This window comes from Buteo buteo, chromosome 13, assembly GCF_964188355.1.
Source record: "Buteo buteo chromosome 13, bButBut1.hap1.1, whole genome shotgun sequence".
Classification (NCBI taxonomy): Eukaryota; Metazoa; Chordata; class Aves; order Accipitriformes; family Accipitridae; genus Buteo; species Buteo buteo.
Window position 1 is genome coordinate 18,342,220 of NC_134183.1, and position 24,835 is coordinate 18,367,054.

Here is a 24,835-nt window from a genome sequence, read left to right on the forward strand (position 1 = left end):
AATACCTGTTGGTCACGCACGGGATTAGGCTGCTTGCCACTCTTTTCCTGTACATATGTGTGTGTATATATATATATAGCAAATACCCACCCACAGTGACCCCATTATCGGTCTGCTGTCGCTGCGAGCTGGGGCCACTGCAGGAGCCTGGCACCAGCCGTGGGCTGTGGCAAACTTGTGGCCCCAGGGATGTGGGGGACAAAAGCCCGGTGACCAGCTGCCAGCATCCAGGCAGTGGGACCGAGCAGGGAGAGGGGCTGTTAGAGATGGGGCTGGGGGAGCAGGCATGGGGCTGAGCATCCTGCTCTGGCATCCTGCCCCGCATCTCCCGAGCCAGCCCATGGCAAAGCCAGGCAGCAGGACAGGCAGGAGAGCCCAGGGGCAAGTCTAGCCCCTGACCTGGGGACAGGCGGGGTGGGATGTGGCTGCCAGAAGCTGGGAGGTTGCAAAACAAGCATCTCTGGGTGAAAGCTCTGTGTGGTGTCGCATGGTTGTACGTGAGTAAGAGGTCGGTGAAAGCTCTGTGTGGTGTCGCATGGTTGTACGTGAGTAAGAGGTCAGTGCCGGGCCACCGTACGCACACCCCCAGCACGGACATGTCAGGCAGCCAGATCTACCTCCCAGAGACAGCCCGAGCTGCCGGGATTTTCTCCCTTTTCCCGGCTCGCTTAGCGGGTAAGCGACACAGCTTAGCCCCCATTGGGCTCTTAGGTCCCATCCACGCTCACAGATGTAGCTGACATGGGTCAGTGGTGGGACAAGTGGGTGCCTGTGGCTGCAAACCTCAAGTGTCCTCCCAGGGTGAGGTGTCCCCAGGCTTTGTCCCCTGCCCTGGGAGCTTCAAGCAGCATGATCCCACCAGGCACAGCCCATCCTGGGATGTGCCACCTGCGATGCGGGACCCCAGACCCCTCGGTTCCCCCAGGTGAGTCACCAGCACCCGAGCTCATCTGGCAGTGCCCGTCCTGCACAGCCTGGCCAAATCCCTCGACCTGGATCAGAGCCTGTAGCTTCAGTCTGCCTCTAGTTTCACGTGTGAGCGAGGTAAGTTAATAAATCCGGAGGGAGCCACAAACTCAGTGAATAACTTTGCTAAGCACATATGTCCCGCAGGCAGAAATAGTGGGAATTGCTCCCAGAGCTGTCCATCCATCCGTCCCTGCTCAGCCCAATGTTCAAGCAATTTGCAGCAAAGCCAGTACGAAGCCAGGTCATTTTTGATTATTGTTTGAGAGGTGCTGGCTTTCCCTGCTAATTATAGGCTTGCCTCCAGCTAATAGGATTTATAGAAACAAAAGCATTACCAGCACAAACATTGTGCAGGGCAGAACCGGCGCAAGCTGGGAATTTTCCATCCTGAAATGCCGAGGGCTCGGTGCTTGAAATGCCTGTTTTATCCAGTGCAAGGTGAGACAGCGTGGTGTTCTGATTTATTTTCAATGAATTGCTGGTTTGGCAATGGATGTATATCTAAGGGATCTCGGGTCCATCACGGAGAGGAGGTTTCTTGGCGGGGGAATTATTTTGCATCCCCAGTGCTCATTCTAGTCACCAAGGACTAACTGAAATGGTGCTGGGAATGGGTGGTTCATGCTTCCAGAAACCATGTAGGAGGGAAGTAAAGGGGTGGCCAAGCTGGAGGGGAGAGCGGGGTGCTGGGGGGCTTGTAGTGTTTGTAAAGCTTATTATCAAATATTCTGGAACTCCTTATCCTGCTAATTGGATTAGGGACGCATCCACCTGGATAAATCCCAGAGAAGGCAAAAGGGTAGGCTCTGGGCACCTGGAAAATGCAGCGGTGGTTTGATCCTGGGCAGTGCTGAGCACCCGGGGCAGGTTCTGGGGATGCTGCAGGATCAGGCCCGGAGATGGCAGGGCAGAGTGGCCAGCTGAGTATGGCCTCGGGTAGGGCTGGTGTTTCAGCTGCTGTGGGAATTAGGGAGCAGGATCATGGAATTATAGGATAGTTTGGGTTAGAAGGGACCGTTAGAAGTCATCTAGTCCAACCCCTCTGCAATGAGCAGTGACATCCTCAACTAGATCAGGTTGCTCAGGGATGATAGCTACTGTTAAACAGTTTACTGTCCAAGAGCAAATCTTTATTCCAGATCATAAAAAGGCTGAAAAGGACTGAATAGTGGAAAGTCTCTACAGGGACATCCACAGAGCTGGGGGTTTCAAGACCTCATGTGCAAGTGGCTGCTCCATTCCCATTAGAGATAAATTGGAAAGGGGACTCAGATCCCTCTAGCTATTTTTAGAAATTTCTTGAGACCCCAACCAGCAACAGCCCGGAGCAGAAGTTGGTGATGGGGAAAGGCTGCTCCTTGGCTTGTTTTCCTTGTATTATTTCGCCTCCGGCACTTTATTCCTGGCAAGCCAGGTTATACAGCTGAGGGCTGACACATTTGTGTTTATTTTCTGGAAATGAACTTCTTCCTTTGCTTCTCAACTCCCTGCAGATGCAAAGGTCTTCTGGGGTGGGGGAGATACATAGAGCCTGCAGAGCGCAGAGGAACCGGCCGTCCTCCCCAGCCCATCCCCAGAGCCGACCCCGGGCCCTGCACAGCCATGGGGGTACCAGCACTGCTCTTACGCCTGGGAAGCGTCCTACCTGCAGAGGTGAAGGAAACTCGCCCCAGGTCACAGAGTAAGTGAGAACCAGAGCAAGGAGGAAAGTCCTCTCTCCCTGGCTCGTGACATCTGTCTTCCAATGCTCCAGCACAGCCTTCTGTATATTGTTCAAGTCACTTATATCCTAGGCTAAATTTTGTGCTGTTAACTCCTTACCAGACCCGCCTGAGATGAGCCCAATTTGTGTGTATGTAGCAGCATACCAAAAGTCTGCTCTGTAAGTTTTCCCCCCACTTGTGTTTGTGCACTAGAGATCAAAGCATCCGCATGGTCCACAGAAATGCTCACATGTAAGTAAACAGGCAAGTCCGCAGTATCCCCCTAACAGCATCTTTTTATTATGTTATGAATGTCTGCCTGGATTTGGAGCTTGAATTTTTAAATGAGTTGGTAGTAAGGAGTTATTCACCCAGTTCTGAGGCCAAATATTCTTTGCGAAAGAGCTCAAGTTCTTCCCACACCCTGAACACGCAAGGTTTCAGTGAGAAGAGTCCCTACACCCAGGTTTTGATAGTATGTGTTGGAAGTGTAGGGATGGGACAGGGGCTGTAATGAGTCACGCTCTTTCCTCCACCAAAGTCACTTTTCAGGCAAGCTAAGCTGCATGCACCAACCTCCCTCCCCTCTGGGGCAATTCCCCCCCATTCTGGGATACTGGGGCTGGCAAGTCACAGTGGCCTCGGGACCACCAGCTGTCCCCAAGGCTGTTAGTACCACCGGGATGCAACAGAAACATGGGTGCTTACCGAATGGGGACCCCACGCCGCTCCTCTGCCTGCCTGGCTCCGGTGGTGCCGTCTTGCAGCTGGCAGGAGAGGAGGACCCGGGGTTTTGCCTCCCCTCCTCTGTCTGCTGCACCCTCCGCAGCCCCTGCTTATATATATTTGTTATTTATGGAGCACGTGATGACATCCTAAGGAGTTTATAACCCCGATGAAAGACAGGGAGAGGTGAGAGGCTTTAAGGTGACAGGCCAGAAAAAGGATCCCATCAGGCTTTTTTTTTTTTCCACCCCCCTGGCGTGACTGCCTGCAGAGGGATAAAGCATTTAGCTGATTGCTCTGTGCTGAGTCCCTGCTGCGAGCAGGGCAGGGAGAGCAGAGGACTTAGCTAGGAAAGGAGAGCAATGTACTGTGCCTGATCCAGACCTCTCTGATGGCACTGGGAGCCCATAGGAAGATGAAGGCAGCCCTGGCGAGGGCAGATGAGCTTTCTTTGCAGCAAGGACGGGGGGCTGCTGGTTGTGCCAGGTGTGATCATGGCTTGGGCTTGAGCAGTGGGGAGTTCCTCATGGGAATTGGCTAGCTTCTTATAGGATGGGGGGCCAGACCTAAGGTTTCTGCCCCAAAGATCTTACTCCAAAGACCAAGCATCTCTCCCCTGTGCAGCCCTTGGTCCCTGGGAGCTATTGTATAAGAAACTGGATAGACAAAGCCAGCAATATTTGTTCCCATCAGGACATGTGTAATAAAAGGAGGATTATCCCAGGCATGAGCATGATGTTGGCATCATCATTATCATCATGAACCAGATGCAGCCCTGAAAGAAGCCCGGAGCAGGAGGCAGGGCTGGCCTTGCTCCACCGGCGATATTTCCAGGGGAGTTCACACCTGCTTTATTTTCCAGCCATGGGCAAAGTGACCTGGGGCTACACACTTATCTCTCTCTTCTAAGTTTTTTTCATGGATTTGAAACAGAAATACAACCCAGCAGCTTTCAGCTCTTCAGAAATGGCATTTCAGAGCAATTCCCAGCCATTACAACTGAGCCCAGCAGAGCAGAGGCTGGCCCGTGGCTGGAATAGTCAAGCAGGGATGCTGTTCTCGGTGCTGTTAACTGGGTCTGTCTCTCCCTGCTCCTGCACACAGAGGGTCAAAAACTCCATTAAACTAGAACCACAGCAGTGTGCTGAGATTTACATATTTAGCAGCTCACTCAGCATCTTCAAAGAGCCCCAAGCTGTCACTCTGGCCCCACAGCCAGGCTGGTCCCTCTGTTGGGGTGCCTGCTCAGGAAGATGGCAATTATTTCTGGGTAGGATTTGCAGTGAGGGGCGACACGTGGGAGGCAGATGAGTCACGACTCGTCCCCCGCTCTGCCAGGACTTGGGAATGAAGTGACACACATGCAGCCCAGGGGCTCCTCAGCTGTGACGCTCTCTGCCTCCATCCCCACCGCCGCAGTCTCGGGTTATCCTGGTGCTCAGGGGGATTAAGCTGGTTTTGGTGGCTGCAGCCTTCACAGTCCCTTGGCCTCAAGGGGCAGGGTCTGCCATCACAAGGGACACAGGTAGCATCAGGGTCGTCCCCCGTGTGGCACCATCAGGGAGGTTTCTCTCCCAAACACAGGTAATTACTCACATAATTACCAAGCTGGACACTCTGCTTACATCCCTGTTTTACACCTTCTCCTGGTTTAGCCAAGGGGATCCATGTACCCAAAAAGAGGGTGATGCTTTTCTCCTGGCAATAGCATAGCAGGGGTGGCAGCAGGGCTCTGCAGTTTGGCATCGCTGCAAGGTCAGCCGCAGGCTCTGATTTCATTCTCCCTTATCTCCTGCCTTTTCATCAGCTGCCGCAGACTGGCTCGTCGTTGCTGTAACTGCACAGCAGGATGCAGCTCTTTGGACATACTCACTATTCTCAGTGCTTGCCAGGCTGGCTACCTGCTGCTTCTATCCCTCGGTGCTCCCCTCTCACGCTGCCAAGAGCAATTCAAAATTACCAGCGGGTCCTGCGAAGCCAGCGTGCCTCCAGCCTCTCTGCTGGAGTGGGGCTTTCAGTGCGGCTTAGGAGCCTGCGAGCTGATGCTCTTTCGAAATAGCAATACACAGCTCCTAAGGATGGTGGCCAGACCCCAGCCTCAGGCTCTAAATAGACCCTAGAGGGGCTGGTTCTGCTCTGTGCTCTGAAATGTTAATATATATATGCAATATGCAAATATACATTTATGTGGATTTCCTCTGGCATATTCCTTTTGGCCCATCAGTGCAGCTGATGCTTATTCCAGAAGGCCGCAGGGCTGACCTCCTCCGCAGAGTCACAGGGAGCTGGGGAAGAGATGAAGAGATGCTACTTCACAGCTTATTTTGGATCCCAGCAATAGCCAGGGGAAACAGGCTTTGAACTCTGGCTTTGACCTCCACTAGATCAACACATGCTTTTGCAGGGCTGGTATATCTTGTCACTCCTCTACGTGGGCATCTGAGGAAAGAGTACAAACAGTTTGGGGTGACGGTTTCACCCATGTCTGCTTGACCGTGGCAGCCTCAACCAAAAGCAGGAGGTGGGGGGGCAGGACGTGGCCGGGACCTGTTTTATCCCCTCCCTAGAGCATAGGTACTGGCGGCGATTAGCCTCCTTTCCTTCTCTCTGCAGGGCTGTGGTAGTTTGTAACTAGGTCACGGCCACTCATGACACAATCCCCGGGAGGAAGGAGGATGGGGTTCAGCGGGGGCTGCAGAGGCTCCTCTGGGACGACAGGGCCGGGCAGGTGGGAAGGGGCTCAGCAGAGGCAGCCCCCACTCTCCGGTCCCAGACCTCCAGGCGGTTTAGATCCAGTTCTGACTTTGGGATGTGGCAGTTGGGTGAGTGTTGCTGGGGGCATCCTGCTTCTTACAGGAGCTCTCCTCCCCCTGGTCCCGTCCCGGGACACTGCTGGTGGGAGCCAGGGTGACCCCACGGAGCTGGATGGGGACCAGATGCCATCTATGGGAAAGCCAAACCCTGCATCCCAGAGCAAGGCTGGGCCTGGACCAGCCCCGTCAGGGGATTTGTGAGGTCTTGGTCTCCGCGAAGAGGATGAGAGAGAGTAGAGGAGGAATGCGCTTGCATCAAGTTTTACATGTACAAGGTGATGTCACTCTGAGGCCATTTGTGGGGCCGGCCAGAGGTGTTTGATCAGGGTGGCACAAGCAAGGAGGGAAGGGCCGGGTAATCCTGTGCAGGATGGGGGCAGCGGGCACTGCCAGGGGCTCCTCTCACAGGGGAGAGGCTTTCCCCTGCCCCCCCAGCCTTGGGAGATTTGCTGCGCTCACCGAGACGGGACGAAAGCTTGCCGTAAGCTGCGTCACTGGCTAATATTTCTGCTCCCTGATGTGATCAGGACACAGCAATTCCTGCTAAGCTGCCTGCACGATGGTGATAAACTCCCAGCCTGTCCCTGCGGGAAGGTCTGCAGACATTGCCCGGGAACCCAGCAGCAAGCTCTACTCGAACCGCTTTTTCCGAAGGCACCAGCTCTTCCGAGCAGCTGCCGGGGGGTGGTACAGGGACACGCGTGCCCCTGGGAAGCAGCAAAAGAAGCAAATACCGGCAGGATCGGCCAAGGAGGAGCTGCACGGCAGAGCGGAGGGGAGCCCCGAGCTCTCCTGCCTCCGAGCGAGGAGCTGCCCAGGCCGGCGGGCTGAGCCTGTCTGCAAGCGCTGGGGCTGCCGAGCAAAGCTGCTGCCCCTCCGCGCCAACAACCCGCCGCCCGTTCTCTCCCCCGCGCCGGGCCGGGAGGCGCCGGGCCGGACCCTGCGCGGCGGCGGGAGGCGGCAGCCCACCAGGTGGCACCAGAGCCCCGCCGCAGCCCCGGTACCCCCCCCCCGGGCACCCGGCACGCCGGGCATCCTGGCACCCTGCGGGCACCCGGCATCCCCAGGGCATCCCCGGTACCCCCCGAGCATCCCCGGTACCCCCCGGGCACCTGGCAGCCCCCAGCATCTCCGGCATCCCTGGTACCTTGCGGGCACTCGGCACCCTCCGGGCATCCCCGGTACCCTGCGGGCATCCCGGCACCTGACAGGCATCTCCAGAACCCTGCGGACACCCTGGCACCCTGTGAGTATCCCCAATGGGCATCCTGGCACCTGGTAGGCATTCCAGTACCCTGTGGGCACCTCAGCACCCAACAGACATTTCCAACACCCAGCGGGCATCCTGGTACCCTGCAGGCATCCCCAGTATCTGGCAGGCACTCCAAAACCCTGTGGGCATCCCAGCACCCTCTGGGCATCCAGGTACTCTGCAAGCAACCTGGCACCCAGCGGGCATCCCAACACCTGCCCCATAAGCCCTGTGCAAACATATCGTGTGAGAGGTGCACCCAGCACCAGCCGGGTCCCAACCAAGGAGGAAGGATGGGGCTTGCTTTTCACCAGTATCTCAACAGGGAGATACTGGTGCTCTAAGTTAGATCACACAGGCAGCTTGCTTGCAGGGAGGATGTTCTCCTGCAGAGTAAAGGCCATCACTTCCCCAAACAGCCTAACAGCAGGAATTGTCCCTAAACAGGGTGGGGGGGCTGCTTGACTTGTCACTTTGCAGAAGTCCTGCGTGTTCAGACCTCCTGCTGAATCAGTCTCATTCTCCAAAAAAATCATGCGTGCAAAATGTTTCTTGGGTTTGCCTTAGTATTTTGCAGGGTGGTCTGACTTGCTGAGGTCCCTCATTGGAGATTGGAACAGCCTGCCGTGTTGAATGAGAGATGCTCCTTTCGACACCCAGGGACCGTAATGTGCCCAAAGCACGTCAGTGTAGTGGCAGGCCAGGCCCCGGGCTGTTGTGTCCTGAAAAAGTGATGAGTTCTCCTTCAGTGCCACTTCCCGATGGAAGCACGCCAGACCCCCAGCTGGGATCACAGTGCAAAAACACACCCGGCTCAACTCCTGCTAACGAGCAAACAGCCCTGACTTGTCCCCATTAAAATCCCCCTGCCGTGAGCCCGGCTGGTTGTATAATGTGATTGTTTGCATGGCTATTTGTGGCTACCTGAAACCCCACTGCTGCTCTTCAGTATGTAATTGCTCTGAAGAGGGACAGTTCCCATCTACACACATGATGATGCCCATTACATGTATCTATATTTTACTAGTGGCTGTTACGATGCGCATTAAGGAGATGATGAGAAGCATCACCGTGCTGGATAAAGCTGTGCTCTGAAACCTTGAGAAGAACATGCCACCAATTCCAATGGAGCCAGAGGGCACCCTCTGCCCATCCCAAAGGCCTGATCCTGTTCCTACAAAGGCACAATTCTCCCTGGCTTCAGAGGGAGAGAGATCAGCACCTTCTCCCCAGTTCCAGGTGGGCTGTCTGTATGCCCTGGGGAGACGTGCCACATGCCCGGCTCCAGCACAGCGATGGGCAGAGGGTGAAATCCTCATGCTGGTGGCATTCATGTGCTGCCTTTCCACTCCCCACCTCCTTCACTTTACAGAGGTCATGGCTTGCAGACGGAGGTCTGTACTCCCAGAGGCACATCCCTGTAAACAGCTGTATAACCACATAGCACTGAATGGATATTTAAACTGTCTTTCCCCAAGGGTGTGCTGCTATTTTCCCACCCAATGGTCCCTTTTAGCTCTATTCTGTTCCTTATCCCTGAGGTCAATGCTGAGTAATGCTCCAGCAGGGAACCACATCAACACGATACCCCTCTGATTAAAATGGTGATGTAGCAAGTGATTAAATGCTGGTGTGGAGGTCGGGCTGGCCCAGGGGAAGGCAGGCGCTGAGAATGCTTGCACCAAGAATGCTTGCACCGCCTGCAGCTCCCTGATTCGGAGGCAGGATGGGAATAGTTCGTACTTCACCATCACTTAGAGCATCCTGCTGCCCTGCCACCCAAACCTCAGGATAGCCCAGGAGACAGGCAGAGCTGAAACGCCGGCTGGCTCCCAGCGCATCCCTCACCCACTCACCACCCATCTGCCCCAGCCTCCTCCCAGCTGCTTCCCAGGGTTTAAGGGCCATTTGCAGGGTTGGAAAATCCCAGCAGACCCAAGGAGAGGGTCCCTGCTCCTTCGTGGGGCGGTGGATCTTGAAGCTGAGCACCGGCAGACCTTTATCGCAGTTACTTTTCCTGAAAGGAAAAACCTTGGAAGGAGAACTGATAGCCAGCTGGTTGATCCAACTGAAGCAGAGCAGCCTTGCATTTGTGGGAGGCAGAGGGCAAGAGGGGAAACACTGCTCTGCTGCTCCTGGGGTTGTTCCTGCAACAAAACAAGTCAGGCTGAGGATTTCAGGCATTTTCCTGATATTCCAGCCAGCACTGCACTGGTGGGGAGATCTAGGGAGCGAAAAGGCAGGATATCTTTGAGTAAAGGACAGGCAGCAAAGGCTGGTTTGGATTCCTTTAGCCCTTTGCCTGCCAGAGCAGCAAGACCCACTCAAGAAACCATTTCTGTTTCACAAATCCCTGCAGACCGAGGGGGAAAAAACCCCTTAGAGTCGAGGAAGGCAAATATTTGGCTCATTTGCACACCCTAATGAGGGCTCCTAGGAGCTATAAAAAGCAAGACCGGGCTGTGCTGTCGGCTGGAGAACACCTCCCAGCAAAGGACAGTGCCTGGTCCCAGGGGGACCCCCACCCTGTGCCCGGGGTGGCCTTCTCGGCAGGGCAGGGAGGGCCTGCATGGAGGTGAGGGGCAGGGGTGGGCTTTCTACCCCCTCCCCATGCAGACACCTGCAACTGGGTTGCAATGTCGAGGCTTTTTATAGTAGAGGCACACACGCTTCTGGCGCTGCTTCTGCTGAGCACCGGGGCTGGGGGCATCTCTGCTGGTGACTGGGGGTCCGGGGATGATGCAGAGCAGCCCCCCATGACTGGGGACCTGGAGGGATGCAGTGCAGCCCCCTGTGACTGGGGGTGCTAGGGGATGCTGCACAGCCCCCCATGCCTGGGGACCCGGGGTCATAGAGTGCAGCCCCCCCATGACTGGGGACCCAGGGTGATGCAGTGCAGCCCCCCATGAGTGGGGACCCATGGTGATAGAGTGCAGCCCCCCATGACTGGGGACCCGGGGGGATGCAGTGCAGCCCCCCATGAGTGGGGACCCACGGTGATAGAGTGCAGCCCCCCATGACTGGGGACCCAGGGGGATTATTCTATGCAGCCCCCCATGAGTGGGGACCCGGGGTGATAGAGTGCAGCCCCCCCATGAGTGGGGACCCAGGGGATGATTCAATGCAGCCCCCCATGCCTGGAGACCCTGGGTGATGCAGCGCAGCCCCCCATGACTGGGGGCCCGGGGGATGATTCAATGCAGCCCCCCATGCCTGGAGACCCCGGGTGATGCAGCACAGCCCCCCATGCCCGTGGACCCGAGGGTATGATTGAGTGCAGCCCCCCGTGCCCGTGGACCCGGGGGATGCGCCTCACCCCCCCCCCCCCCCAGGCCAGGTCCGGACCCGTCGTCCCCTCCCGCCCCGCCCCCGCGATGGGCGTGCCGCCTTGGTGGGCGTGCCCCCGCCGGGCCCCGCCCCCGGGCCGTTACTTGCGCGCGGCCCGCGCCGCCTCTCCCCTCCCCCAGCCTGCGCCGGCGGCCGCGCGCTCTCCCGCTCTGCCCGGCGCCATGGCGGACCAGCCCGCTGAGGCGGCCCCGGCCCCCGCCGCCCCGGCCCCCCCCGCCGCCCTGCCCCTGCCGGCCCCGCCGGGCGGCTCGCAGCGGCTCCTCTTCTCCCACGACCTGGTGTCGGGCCGCTACCGCGGCTCGGTGCGGTTCGGCCTGGTGCGCCTCATCCACGGCGAGGATTCGGACTCGGAGGAGGAGGAGGGCGGACGCGGGACCGGCGGCGGCGGCGGCGCCGCCAGCTCGGGAGGCTCCGAGTCGGGAGGGCCCGGGGCCGGCGGGGCGGAGGAGGGCCGCGCCAGCCCGCTGCGGCGGGGCTACGTGCGGGTGCAGTGGTACCCGGAGGGCATCAAGCAGCACGTCAAGGAGACCAAGGTAACCGGGGCGGCCTCGGGCTCCGCCGGCTCCCGCCGCCGAGGCGGGGGCTGACCGCGGCCGGGCTCGGCCCCTGCGTCCGTGCGTCGTCGTCCGTCCCCGTCCCCCCCGTCCCGCTCCCGCCCCGGGGGGGGCCCGGCTCCGGCTGCAAGGCCGGGGCTCCGCCTTGGAGGCCTCCCGGGGCAGGGGCCTGCGCGGCCTGCGGGGCTGCCGGCCGGCTCCTTCCCTCCCTCCCCCGCGGGCTGCGGTGTTTGGCTGCTCCGGAGGCACCCGAGAAGGGGGTTATTGCTGCTTTTCCCCTCCTACCCCCCGTCCTTGCCCGCCGGTGGCGGCATGCGGCAGTCTAAGCGTGGGGTAAGGTGGACGGTGTCCTCCGGAGGTTGAAATCCTTTTCCCTTCCTTCATCACGCTCCTTCTGGAAGCCCGGTGCGGATGCCGCTTGTGGCAAAGTACGGCTGTTTTGCTGGGGCGCTGGGATTTAATGGCCTAAGGAGAGGCCTGCCTGTGAAGGTGGTTTGAGAGAGCTTCCAGACCCCTCTTGCTTGCTGGGGATGTGGGCTGGTATCTCTGCCTTTATTGGACAGTGTCGTCATCGCCTGTTTTAGGGGAGTCAACGGCCGAACGGGGAAACCTCGACTAGATAAAGATTTCGGCAGCCAGTAACCATGGTTTGGATCTGCCCTTGTTTACGTGAGCGTTTACCCCCTGCGGATGAGGCATACGTAAATCTGTGACCTCTTCATTGTATCTGGAGGACCGCAAGGTGTAGATCTGTGTTAGAATATTCCCACTTCCCAAAGTTCGCCTGGCGTGGGGTATTGCACAGACTGACTGACAGTACGGAGACAAAAGCGAGCGAGGGGGCACTGTAATATAGCACAAAGGGGCCTGCGAGGAATGGGCGTTGCACCGAACAAAACAGGCGGCCTGCACTGTCCTTGCAGCAGAGCGGGTCTGAGTGCTCTTCTGGGGTGGCAGGCAAAAGCGGGAGGCTTCTGGTATGCTGTCTGCTTTGCTGTTTCAGAAATGGCCCCATACACTGAAGGAGAGAGGGGAGACTGGGAGGAAGAAAGGTGTGTTGCAGTCCTACAGGCATCATCGGTAGGATTGCAAGTGCTAACAGAATGAGCTAAATTTAGGTGGTAGTGTCATTAGACACGTGACCGGTTGGAGATAAGGAAAATGAAAACAGCTATTCAGAAAAGATATTGCCGTGTGATGTGTTTCTACCTTAAAAAAAAAAAAGCCTTCTTTCTCTAAAGAAGCACAATTCAATCACTGCAGCCTTGCAATAAAATCTTCATGTGCTGTTGCAGTGACAATTTGTCCCAAGTGTGGTTTTTAGCATCTAAACAAAGCCGCCTCAATTTGGGTGAGTAAACATGGACTTAGGAGTTGTTATTGGGTTCCCAAATCCAGAAGTGTTAGCTCTGACTTCAGTCGCTTGGTAACTGCACCCTTTGCAATGTTAGAAAAAGCTAAACTGGGGAGGATCAGAAATCAAAGACAGTTATGTAAATAAAAGGTCTGCCTGTCTTTCCTTTTCATGGTCCTTCTCCTCTGGTGTAGGTGCCTTTGCCACTTGGGTAATAGACCCTGCGGAGAAGTTTCCTAAGTGCTTGAGGAATTTAGGTGTACTTATATTGATTTTTCCATTTGAAAAGCTGCCCACTATAACAAAATTGAGAGGTATTGTGTACGATCTGTGCTGCAGCTCAGGGTTGCTAAAAACAAATCTGACGCCACTGGAAGTATGTTGTGGGACTAATCATTTAGTGGTTATAATCGGGTTTTTTAGCTGTCTGCTGACCCAGCCCTTTTTGTGTTATACCAATGTGTGAGAACCAGCCAGGTAAGCCTGACGTGCTTGTCATTGTCCATGCTGGGAGGGGTGCAAACCATAGGCACCACGTGGTTGTCCTGGGCCTAAAGTTTGTTGGCTTTTGGGTGCTGTTGCCTGTTGTTATCTGCAGATACATCTTTTGGCTGTGACTCTGACTCTCTAGCATCTTTGGCTGTGAGATTCTTGTTTGATGTCCTTAAAAATGTTAATGTGTCCTGGTTGCAGCTAAACCATGGATTCAAGAGGGTGCTTGTTGCACCCTTTTATTTCCTTTTATTACCTTTTAATTCCCCGAGTTCTTAATTCTGTAACAGACAGAGGGTGAAGGTGCTCTGGGGCTAGGGCTTTCACTAGCCCTATCTTGTGCCATCGTGTGCCTGTTTTGTATGTTAAATCCTGCTTTCATGTTGGAAGCTGGGTACCTATCTCCTGTTTGTCCAGCACTTTAAGATCTATGAACCCTGGCCCATGTATTGGATAGACCGAATGTTGTAACCCAGGGAGAAATAAAGTTGTTGCAAATTTTGGGGACAGTGAAACAGCACCTTTGGCTCCCAGTGCAAAGGTCAAAAGCAGCTTTCTGTACCCAACTATAATCCTAGAGCTGTCCTGTCTCTTCTTTAAACTGTGGGCAGTTCGGTAACTTTTTTTCAGCTAGGGAATAGATAGGCTAATCACTTCTACTGTTGCTTCTAGAAGTTCAATGCTTGCTTTTGCTCTTTCTTGTTGGAAATGGTAGGCAGACTGCGACTTAAACCCAAGCACATGATTACTGATGTTAATAAGTAATAGAAACTTTTTCTTGAAATAGAGCTAGCAGTTGGTACAAAGCCCCACTAGCTCCTCCAATAATAAGTGGTATATCTGAGCACATTCCTGACTTTGATTCCTGTGTTGATAGTCATTAGCAGTATCATGACAATGATGTGAATAAAAGAAGGTCCAGGATTTCTTACCCTCAGGCTCCGTGTGGTCCTTTCCTGCCTTCCATCACCACTTTCCCCATTTAAAACACTGGGAAGTCGTTGTTGCTGCATGTTGTAAAACCTAAGCAGTCCTGGAAGGAGAAAGCTTCCCTTTCCAAATATATTTGCCATCCATATCTTGCCTGACCCAACAAACCTGAAGAGCAGTTCCTCTTGACTGGCTAAAGCCATCTCTCTTGTCTTGATGGTACTGTTTCAATGGTAGATGTAATCTGCAACTCAGGTTGTGAAAGTACTGTGAACTGGTGTGAGCACTTGATGCTTTTTTTAACAAATTAGCAGGACTACTTGAGACCCAGCTGAATTGTAATTTCAGGTTTTCTCAGCTGTAGGTTAGCCTTCCTGCTGCACACTTTAGCTGCCTTCGGGAACTTTAAAAAAATGCTCAAATATATTGGATATTAGTAAGGCTTATAGGGTGCTTTAAAATGCTGCTACCCTTCCTCCTGCTCTCACCTGAAAGCCTCAGAGCTCTCTGCCATCTTTCATTTTCACAAAGCCTGTGCAAGGCAGATATGCCTCTTCTGCAGCTGGGGGAAATGGAAAGTGCAGGTGTTGTATTTCAGCACCTTATCTAAAGGCCTTCAGCTGGCCAGGCTGCAGAGTTCCCTGCCTCCTGCTCTGTGTCTGCCTCAGGGAGCGAATGCTTGTGCTAGTGTCTTGGTGTAATGCTGTGGTACGCACATGGTGCTGATTGATTTACGTGTAGGAAACCCTACAGGGCCCCAGGATTGCCTAAGAGTCAAGGTGTAATTTTTTTAAAAGTTTTTAGCAGCCTTTTGTTTTGTAAGGTCCAGAATACAACTTGGTTTGGGTGGCTCTCTTACTGTATTCAGCTTTGCTTTGGAAATGGATTCAAACTAACAGGGCTCCTCAGACACAATCCAGTGGCTGGTCAGTTTGTTTGCTGGAAATTATCTGATGTTATCTCCACAAGTCTCTATATGAATTCAAGTTTGCTTCATCCCACACAGCCATTCTGTTCCTTTCTATCCTTTACTGCTATAATTTCTTGACCTCAAATATTGAGTCATGAATATAAGGTTGCAGGAGAAGTTTCTGAAGATGTTACACTCGCACCATTTCAAGATTTTAATGAATATTTTCTTTCGTGTCTGAATTCTGCCATGTAGTTACTGCTGTGTCCTGAACTTTTAAGTTGCGATTTTTCTGTGCTCGTACTATAGGAGAAGGAAATACTTCCTCTTGCTGAAGGTCTGTTTTCCCTCTCTGTCCCTTCACAGCCACTCTCAGCCCTCGCTGCTGGGACCCCAGCCCACCAGTGTGCACTCTTCAGATGTTAATCCTAGCTAGTGACCCCGTGGAACCTATGTGCAATTGAAGGATGAAAAAAAAGCCTTAAAAATCTTCCATCTTGAAACCTGACAAGGCATTCGCTGTCTGGAAGTGTGGTGATGCAGCGTGGGTATGTTGCAGCAGGTGAAGAGGGATAGCTCCGCTTTGCGTGGGCAGGGTCCTTTTCAGGAGGCATGAGGAAATGCTGGTCACAGTGCAGAACTCTAGTTTTGTTGCAGCACACAAATTCCATGCCCATAAACTATTAACACTGGCATTTATTGCGTGAGGAAGCTGTATCTAACCCTCTTCTTGCATCTGACATTTCAGTTAGTCTCCCAGGGAGCTTCTTTGAAACCACCTGATATTTGTAGCTGTTAGAGACAGGAGAAGAGAAAAGGCTTACTGGAATTTCTGTAGTTCTGTGTAAAATTGAACCACTTTAATAGGTGACCTTTCCATCCTGTGAGTATCCATTGCAAGGCTACGTACCTTTGAGTCGATTCCCCATTTTACTTTGATTTGTTTGGCTCTTGCAATATAGACTTGGGGATCATCATTAATATTTTACTGCAAAAGTGGAATCCTGCACAACTCGCGGTATGGAAATCTCAGGAGTACTAAATAGTGTACGCTATTACTGTATGGAGAGCTGTTTTGTGTACAGTGTGCAGAGTGAATTGATAATTCAGGAGTTGCAAGTGGCCACCTGGGCTAAGCAATTAATTATAACTATTCTAAATCTAGGCAGGAGTGTTATTTTTAAAATGGACGAAACCTCTCCCTAAGCAAGCAGTTTTTGTGACGCACTCTCTTCCAAGGTGCACTCGCTTTCAATGTGCTGGTATAGCTTTAAAAAACCCAACTAAATTAGTAATGCTTTTAGGACTAGTAAACAAACTAATGTGCACTAAAAGCTTTAGAAGGAATCAATCAAAGCCCGTGACAGGCTTTGAAATACCTGTGTGAGTGAGGAATTTTGCTGCAGCTTTCTCATACAAGTTCTTCCTTTGCTGATGTGATGCAGCTCCAATGCAGATTTCTGCAAAGAAACAGCTTTAAGCAATTTTATGAAGTTACTTTTTTGGCCGAAGGTTCTTCACTGAAGGGCAGAAGCTTTGACAGATGCTTTTTGGGGCAAGGTCTTGCTTGTGGCAGCTGTCCTCAGCTCCTCTCCTCTCTTCAGAGGAGAGACGCTGTTTTTAATGTTTGGCATCTGTGTTGGTGCTGGGAAATAATTGGTGTTTGCGAAGCTAAAAGCCTCTTCTCGTTTGACTGTTTAATTACTTGGGGGATTTCAAAGGCTCAGAAGGTGATGACACCTTCCTAAATGCTACTTAGGAAAAACCTGCCTCATTCTTTCCACTCTACTGTTACCTCCCACCATGAGCTGGGGTTTTGCCCAAATGGGTTGTTGTAAGCACAGGAGCTGATACTTTAATCTGAAATCTTTGCACTTGCTTTTGAGGTTGTCCATCCTGAGTTTCCTGGAACTGAGATGTGAGATGATGGATTGGCTTTCTTCTTTTTATGTAGTGCTCCAGAGCACTTGACCTGTAACTCAGTTCAGGCTCTGCCCTGTGTAGCTGTGTCCTGCTCCTGAGATCTTTAGACCTATGGCAAGGTAGGAGAATGCTAACTCCATCTTCCAGAGCAAAAAAAAAAAAACAACCCATAGAGAGACTCCATGGTAATCTTTGGGCTTTTTTCCATTTGCTGTTGGTTGTTAGGCTGCTAAATAGATTTGTGCATGTTTGTGTCTGAAACCAATATATACTGCTAACTTGAATTTGTGAAGTTAAACTTCAGCAAAAGTGAGTTTCACTTGACGGCAAGGTCCTGGGACTGGGTGGGGGATTTACTTTTGACAGATACGGGTAAGGTTTTTTCTTTCTGAATGTTAAGTGTTTCTGGTAAGGGAGCAAGAGACTACGTGGGGGGTAGAGCGATAATGATTGTAAGGGGTGATTAGAAACATCAAATACTATGAAAAACATGTGGTTTTGGCAGTAGAGGTGGTGGGGATTACTGATAACTGTAATGGCTGTGGTGCTTTCAGATGTGCCTGAGTTTCAAGTTGGCAGGTGTCCTTTTAGTTGTATTGCTCTTCTCAGCCTGTGCTGAATGAATTGCATGGAGGATCCTATGCCTGCGGTGGTAAGCCAGAGCACACACAGCCCAGCTTCGTGCAGTTAGCTGTGTTGGGGGCTTGGCTGTGTTTCTCAATAGAAAGCATCTCTTACTGTGCATTTCAGGATTATTCTTACCTACCTCATGCATTTGACTGGCAAAAAGAAAGATATGGAGTCATGTCTGCTGGGCTTTCTGCCCCAGCCTTTGGGGAGTGCTCGGAGCAGGCAATGGAAGTGGCCCAAGTGGAAACTGTGAATGTTTACTGGGCTGAAGTCTTCAGAGCGCAGCATAGATGGAAACAAACATAGCTGATGGTGGATGTGGACTTGATAACTGTATGTTGGATATGTGCTTGTGTGGGAGAGGTAAGGGGAAGTACAGGTGATGTTACATTTGTCTTCTGCCCTTAATTGTGTAGGGTTTAAAGCAACTTACTGGAGAGATAGATCCAATAAGCACCTGCAGATGTAATTCCTCCCTCTTACAGAATATGACATGTAGGTTGAGGCCAGAAACATGGGTTGAGAGTGGTCAGATTTTAAGACTAAGAAATGTGTACCTCTGCACGCTAGACCTTGCTTTTTGGGTTGTTTTTTAAAGAAATGACATCACCTTTATGCTTTGTTCGTCCTTCTCCATCAGTCAGGTGCACGTTGCACCAGAGAAGCTCTGTGACTGTGGAGAGGGTTGCAGTGCAGTTCAGGTTACGGGGAAGACTTAAGCTAAATAGCATTGATGCCTGTATGCTGTGAGGTTAGAGTGTGCACCATGTATATACTAACCTGCTGGTCTAAACTTTAACAAATGAATAGTTAGAGATGTGTGGAAGTGGTGTCTAGAGCAGTATCTTGATGAGACGGTAGTTTTGGGGTTTTGTTTTTGGACGTGCTTGCTCTCTTAGCTTCTGGCATGGGGTAGGAGGTTGCTTGGGTATTATAAGGGGAGGAAGTAGAAGCCAAGATACAAAATGCTTTTTGTGCATGTGTGCTGAGATCTTGAAAGTGGGACGTCAAGCTACATCTTAAATAATTTGCCCAGTTTTTCAAGCAATTTGAACAACCATCTCTCTCTCTGCTATGGATGTATGTTGGATGCTCTAGGTAGGTAGGCTTCTTTGTGTTTGCAAAGCTGATTTTTCTTCCCTGCTTTTGCCATTGTCTTTAAAGTTGTCACCTGTTTCTTTCCTCAACAGCTGGTGCTGTAACTCCTTGTGAAACAAATGGGCAGTGTGAAGGCTGTTGGTAGAAGGTGAGACCAAGGACTTGCAACAAAGCAGGCTAGGAGAGGACAGGAGCACTTGGTATCTTACTGTAGCTTCCAGGCCAGGAAAAAATTTAATTCACAGGAGTAAATTTGAAACAAGGAAACCCTGCTCAGCTTGCATTTGCAGTGGTATCGCTTCACAGCCTCTGGTTACAGTCTCTCAAGTTGAAGAGAAACTGGGTAGCTATGCCCTTGGTCCGTTAAGCAGCATTCATTTTGTACAATAAAATTTCAACAGTGGTACCATGTGGTTCTGTATTCAGCCCACATCAAACGCAGCCTCAGTGGTATGTTCTTACTGCTGCCTTTAAAGCTATTAGCTTTTCTGCTTGTGAAGGAGGGGTTTGGAGACTGAGAAGTGAAGAGGGCTATTTAATCACCAGCTGAAAAGATGAGGAGCTTAAGGCTTTTAACTGTGTTTCTTAGCCCAAAGCTGGGAGTTCCTGGTGCATCATTCCTGTTGAAGTGACTGGGTACAGTTTTCATTCGTCAGGGGACGATGAACCTTCTGCTTAGTGAAATACGCTAATACTGAAAGAGCTGGAATTAGTTCCATCATGACTGATTTATTTTTTACCTGCTTTTGAAAGGATATAACTTCTTTGAGAATAAAAGAATTTTGTGTATTAATCATTTTGGTTGTAAGAAATGGTGCTGCTTCTCTGCTGATAAGAATACTTAGTAAGTAGTACTTTTCTACTTCAAAGCATTTTCTGGGCTCTGATGTAGCAGTGCCTCCTTGGCTGTGCATGTTGGAAAGGTGACAAAAACTTTGCCCTCAGGTGATTCTGGGTAAGACAGCTGGCATCAGTGCTGCTAGGCCCTGGTGGTGTTTTCCTGGTGTGTGTTCAGTGCCTTTGCTATTTGACCCTTTCTGACCAGGACTGGAGAGCATGAGCTGTCTGCTTGGTGGAAAAACTTTTGATGTTCCTCAGTGCAGTTATAGCTAGAGACTTCTGTCTGGGCAAATTATTCTCACTCGGAACCATAATACATCGGTTATTCAGCATATGTGTAAAATGGGATGCATGGAAACTAGATGGCATACTGTATCTCTTGCTATTTGGGAACCGGAGTTTGATTTGATTTTACTTGTGATTAGCTAAACTGAGTAACCTAGCATTTTTAGAAGTTAGCTTAGGTATAAATTGAGTGAGCTGTGGGGTTTGCAAGGCTGGGTTAGAAATGTAGTCAGTGAAGAGCAGCCTAGATGTAGGCTGTTAACTTAGTTCATAGTGGTGTTTCTAGAATCAAGTGGGTGTTCCAGGCCTCTTGGCTCAAGATACATTAAGTAACTGGTCCTAGATCTCAGTCCCGTGAGGGTTGGTGGCAGCAGCTATGCTGAAATGCAGTTGGAGCTTGAGTAGCACTCTGATCACCAAGGAGCCTTTGTATCTTCCTTCATCCAGCTTTACTCCACATGGCACTAAAATGGCCACTTTGGCTTTGCCTGCTGCTGTAGAGGAGTTGGAGATCTCAGCCCCTGCAGTGTGGGGCTCTGCTGCCCTTCCCAGCTGCTACCCATCTCAAGCGGCTGGTACTGCTGCTGGCCTCTGCCCTCACACCTTTGCTTTTCAGTATTTGAGGTGTGCATGGAGCACTGCTTGGTATTTTTGTTCCCAGTTGGTCAGATTTCCAGCAAGGCACTATTTGTCCTTTGGCTTTGCCCTTCTGTCTGCTTTTGCAGATGAAAGTTGTTTTTTGGTTTTTTTTTCCTTGGGAGGCAGGTTACATATCTAATCCAAGTGAATAATTCTCATGACTATTGCAAGAAATATTCATGCTTCTGTTCAGCGTCTGAGTCCAAGTTCCTTGAAACAGCATTAGTCTTGAGACAAAATAGCCACATTTTCTAAATTTAGAGTTACTACACAGTTGTGTAACTGGCTGGAAATGATACATAACCAACTGCCTCTTCATATTTGTTTTGTCCTTGACATGTGTGACTTCTGTCAGAAGCCTTTTCTCTGTCCTTGTGCAACAGGTTGTAAAAGTTGCTCTGGTTTCCCATGCTGAAGTACAATCTTGTCTTAGTGAATTGTCTGTGGGCTTCAGTTTAAAGCAGAAAATGGGAGCGGGGGAGAGAGGGGAATCTCCATCCTTCCTGGAAAACTTCTGGTTTTGTTTATTTTAAAGTCTGCAGATGTGGATGATTCATTTGCTTCCTGTAAGAAGGTGGGCTGGCCAGTGTTTCGGGTGTTTTCCATAGAGCTTGGGAAGCTCTTCCTAAGGAGGTGTAGTAGTATATAATGTTTCCTCCTTAGGGTATATTTAATGCAGCTTGTGATTGATGAACGTAGACCTGAATTATCCTGACTGTGGAAGCTTTCTGAACTGGAGCAAACTTCACAGGATGAAGCAAGCTGCAGCCTGGATGAAGCAAGTTGCTTCCTAGATATGCACCTCTGTATATTCCTGAAATACAAGAAAGAAGAGAGCCCCTTGCAGAATTACACAGCAGGGAAGGTGACCCTGCACAGGAAATACCAGAATTCTTGGCTGCTTATATTAAGAAGAAACTTCAGAATTTTTAAATACACTAATATTTTTATCATCCTAATGTGTCAGCTGTCAATGTTTTGAGATCTCACTTTATGTGTAAAAATTAGACAATCAGATTCAGAGTGTGTTATTGTCTCAGTAACTACCTTTTCACCCAGAACATTTGACCTGCGTAGCTGAATTGGCTTATTTGCCCTTTTGACTCTGGGGCTAGAAACTTCCTCTATTTAGTTTTGTGTGGTGTTGGGGATTGTGCTGGTACATGACAGAGGAATGTCTCATTTGGTTCACAAACGAAATCTGCCCTGTAATGATAAAGCAAAATGCTAAGTACAGGGTGACTTTACTATAATAAAATGTGTGCCGGGCAGGAACTCCCTGTGATGACTCGTGTGAGCACTCCAGGCTAGTACTAGCAGGGGCATCCTGAGCCATTCCCTGCTATCACTGCAGCAGCAGCCTGCTTGTGTATCCATCAGGGAAGGTCTGTCATAGAGAGTTAACCATTTACTTTGATTTCTTGAATTAGGAAGCTGTCCTAATCTTGATGAGCAAATTTGTAATTTCTAGCATAAATGTGCAAGCAGTTTACACCCATCTCTTGTAAAAAGCAAACCTGGCTCCTAGATAGCTTCTTGTCTTTATAAATGTGCTATTATGTGAGGAAGCACAATCATTTTCTCCCTTTTCACCCTCAGACTGTATATCACTACTTTCCTTGCCAGATAGGCTCTTTCCCTGCTCATCTTGCAGCCCTTGTCCACACCTCCTCCAGCTCACACCGTGCTTTCTTGGTCAGAATTGGCTCTGACTGTCCTGATCAGCTTTTGAGTACCTTGTTGGAAGGTATTAATGTTTCTTTCCTGAGGCTGCTTTTATCTGAGCTCAAGTGTTAGATGAAAACTTAACAGTTCCCATATCAAGCACTTTTCGTATTTCACAGGAGTATTACGTGATCTGCTCTCATATTTCTTGTTTTGTTGGGGATCTTAGAGGAAGATTAATAATTTATAGGAAATAAATATCACAAATATGGTAATTGTTGTAGTCGCTGTAATGCATGTGTAACATCTTTAATTGGAGGAGCCTTTCTGGTTTTTTCCAGTGTTGACACTTTGAGTTTTGGAAGAAATCCAGGCTAAGTTCCTGGCTTCCTCTTAATTGTGGTGTCTGTATTTTTTTTTTCCTATTTTCAGTAACATAATTTAGTACCAGATTGCCATCCATAGATACTGGTTACCATTTGGAATCTATCTGCTTTTGCACAATGGTTAAAATAATTGTGAGTTGACTTATATCTTATGTTAGTGTAGTGAATGTGGCCTGACTGTGTGTTGCACTAACTCTGTGTATTCTACTGTTTAATTGGCATTCAGGTGCAAACACACAATGTGTATTCGCACCTAATGTTGTCTCTCTCACAGTGATGTTTTGGCTTCTTTTGTTTCTGCCCCAGCAGTTGCTTTCTGTTCACATTACGGCAGTCTCTCTGATTAGCATCTGTACAAGCATGCAAGCAAGGCAGTTTTGTAGAGAAAATACTCTCATCTGAGAACTCCCATAGCTGGCATACTTGCTGTAAAGTGACCACTTGCTGCAAAAGCTTTTTTTTTTCTTTAGTGGTTGTGGAGATGGTTGGAAACTGGTGGTGAGCCCTGCGTGTTGGGTTTGACAAACTGCATTTGACTTTCTTGGCGATGGTCAGTTGGGTAGACCAGTCTCATCACCCACCCTACCTCTGATAGTTACTATTGAGTGTACTTTACTGCCCATGGTGACTGGCATGAACCTTAACTTTCTCTTTGATAACTTAATTAATCTCTTCTAATCTGGCATTGATGAGTGTTTGCTGTCAGGAGGCCTGTGATGAGAAATAGAGGGTCTGAAAAGATCAGCTTTTAAAGGTGGTGTTTGTAGGGCAGATTCCTGTCTCCTGCTTCTCTAAATGAGTGTTGTGCTCTTATGCTGCTAAGGGTGAGTGTGTGGAAGGGACATAAAACTCAGGGGGGAAAGCTCTTGCTTTCCAGAACTTTGAATCTTTACAACTGCTTAGTACCGTTTGGGCTAGCAAGCCATTTTGCAGAAGCTTTTATGAGCAATCTTAGGAGTTTGCTATGCGGCTCCTATCTGCATCTCCTTGGTGCTGGAAGAATCATGTTGATGTGATGATGGCAGTGAACTGAATGCCCCAGGAGCTGGAGAGTCTGTGATACTTGTTCTGGAAAGTAGCCTGAGAAGTCTTTATGAAATACTGTTTGTTCTGGTTAGCGCTGCTAACTTAGCTCGGCTACAGTTCAGTTCAGATTGTCTGCCTCTGATCTACAGTGCTGGCAACACTTGAATGAAGGCTTAAAACAAAAGATCAAGCTTTAGGCACAGAATGACATTCACAGCAGCATTGTCCAACCTGTATGTACTACTGAGTGTGGTAGAAAAGACACCAAATTGCAGTTCTTAAGTATTTGCTAGCTTGGCTTTAGCTCAGCTGGTTCCTGCTGTGCTGTAAGAGGATCAGGTGTGTTACTGCCACTGTAGACAAAAGTTTGTTGTGGTAGCAGGTCTTTTTTCATAGCTCTTCATTTCATTTTTATACCATTTTGCTGCTTCAGAGGCCCTTAACTGTTCATGCCCTTTGATTAGGTTTAGTTTTCTGCCCACACCTCAAAGACCCTTTCTCCCCACCCATGTATCCTTATCTTTGCTATTTTACTTTTTCACTGGGAGTTATGTTACTCAAAACAATAGCATGTTTGTTGTTCCTAAGATAGTGGTCCCTACCCTGCTCTGGACAGTGGCAGACCTGTCCAATGCTTTGCCTCCCCAGCTGGCAGGGCATCCCTTTGCCCTCTCATTTTTCCAATTTCATCAGAAAAAAATCCCTGGATGTTCTCAAAATGCTTAATTGATTAAGTATGACCTTCTAGTCTGGGAGTGTTGCATCTGAACTGAGGAGTGATGTTGACCTGGGTTTTTAGGTTTTTCTGCTAATGAATGATGCTGGTATGTGAGCTAAAAGGGCATTTTTTCCACTAAATTGCTTTAGGGTATTTGAAATGAAGCAGGATTATGTGTGTTCTGAAGAAGAGTAAAACAAAGGATGTTTATTATGTTCCCATGTGGAAATGAGGCTCCAGTAGGAACACTGCAAGCTTAGTACATGCTATGTACATAGCTAGTACTGCTACTTCCAGCTTAGCCTTGTTCAAATGTTGCCTTTGAGTTTATCTTGCACTTTCAGGAAAAGGCGGCACCTGTCATGTTCAGCTATGCTGTGATTTAGCAAAGTGGCAAATCTCCATTAGAGCCCAGGAAGAGGAAGAGCATTTAATCATAAATGACAACATGTGGTCTGTGATTTGCACCCAGGCCTCAAGTGATGGGTGAAATTACTCTTCTTGACACACACCTTGCTATAAATAGCTATTTTAACTGGGGGCAGGTGCTACTGAAATGTCATTTGGGTGAAAT

General features: G+C 50.2%; 1 protein-coding gene across 1 annotated transcript in view; it reads left to right on the top strand.

The window, feature by feature from the left end:
- The first annotated feature begins 10,942 nt into the window (after positions 1 to 10,942).
- Positions 10,943 to 24,835, top strand: part of UBE2O (ubiquitin conjugating enzyme E2 O) — a 67,517-nt gene continuing 53,624 nt past the window's right edge. The window contains exon 1 of the mRNA XM_075044940.1: positions 10,943 to 11,344. Coding sequence (XP_074901041.1) covers positions 10,973 to 11,344 — 372 coding nt within the window. The 5' untranslated portion in view covers positions 10,943 to 10,972. The remainder of the gene's footprint in view (positions 11,345 to 24,835) is intronic.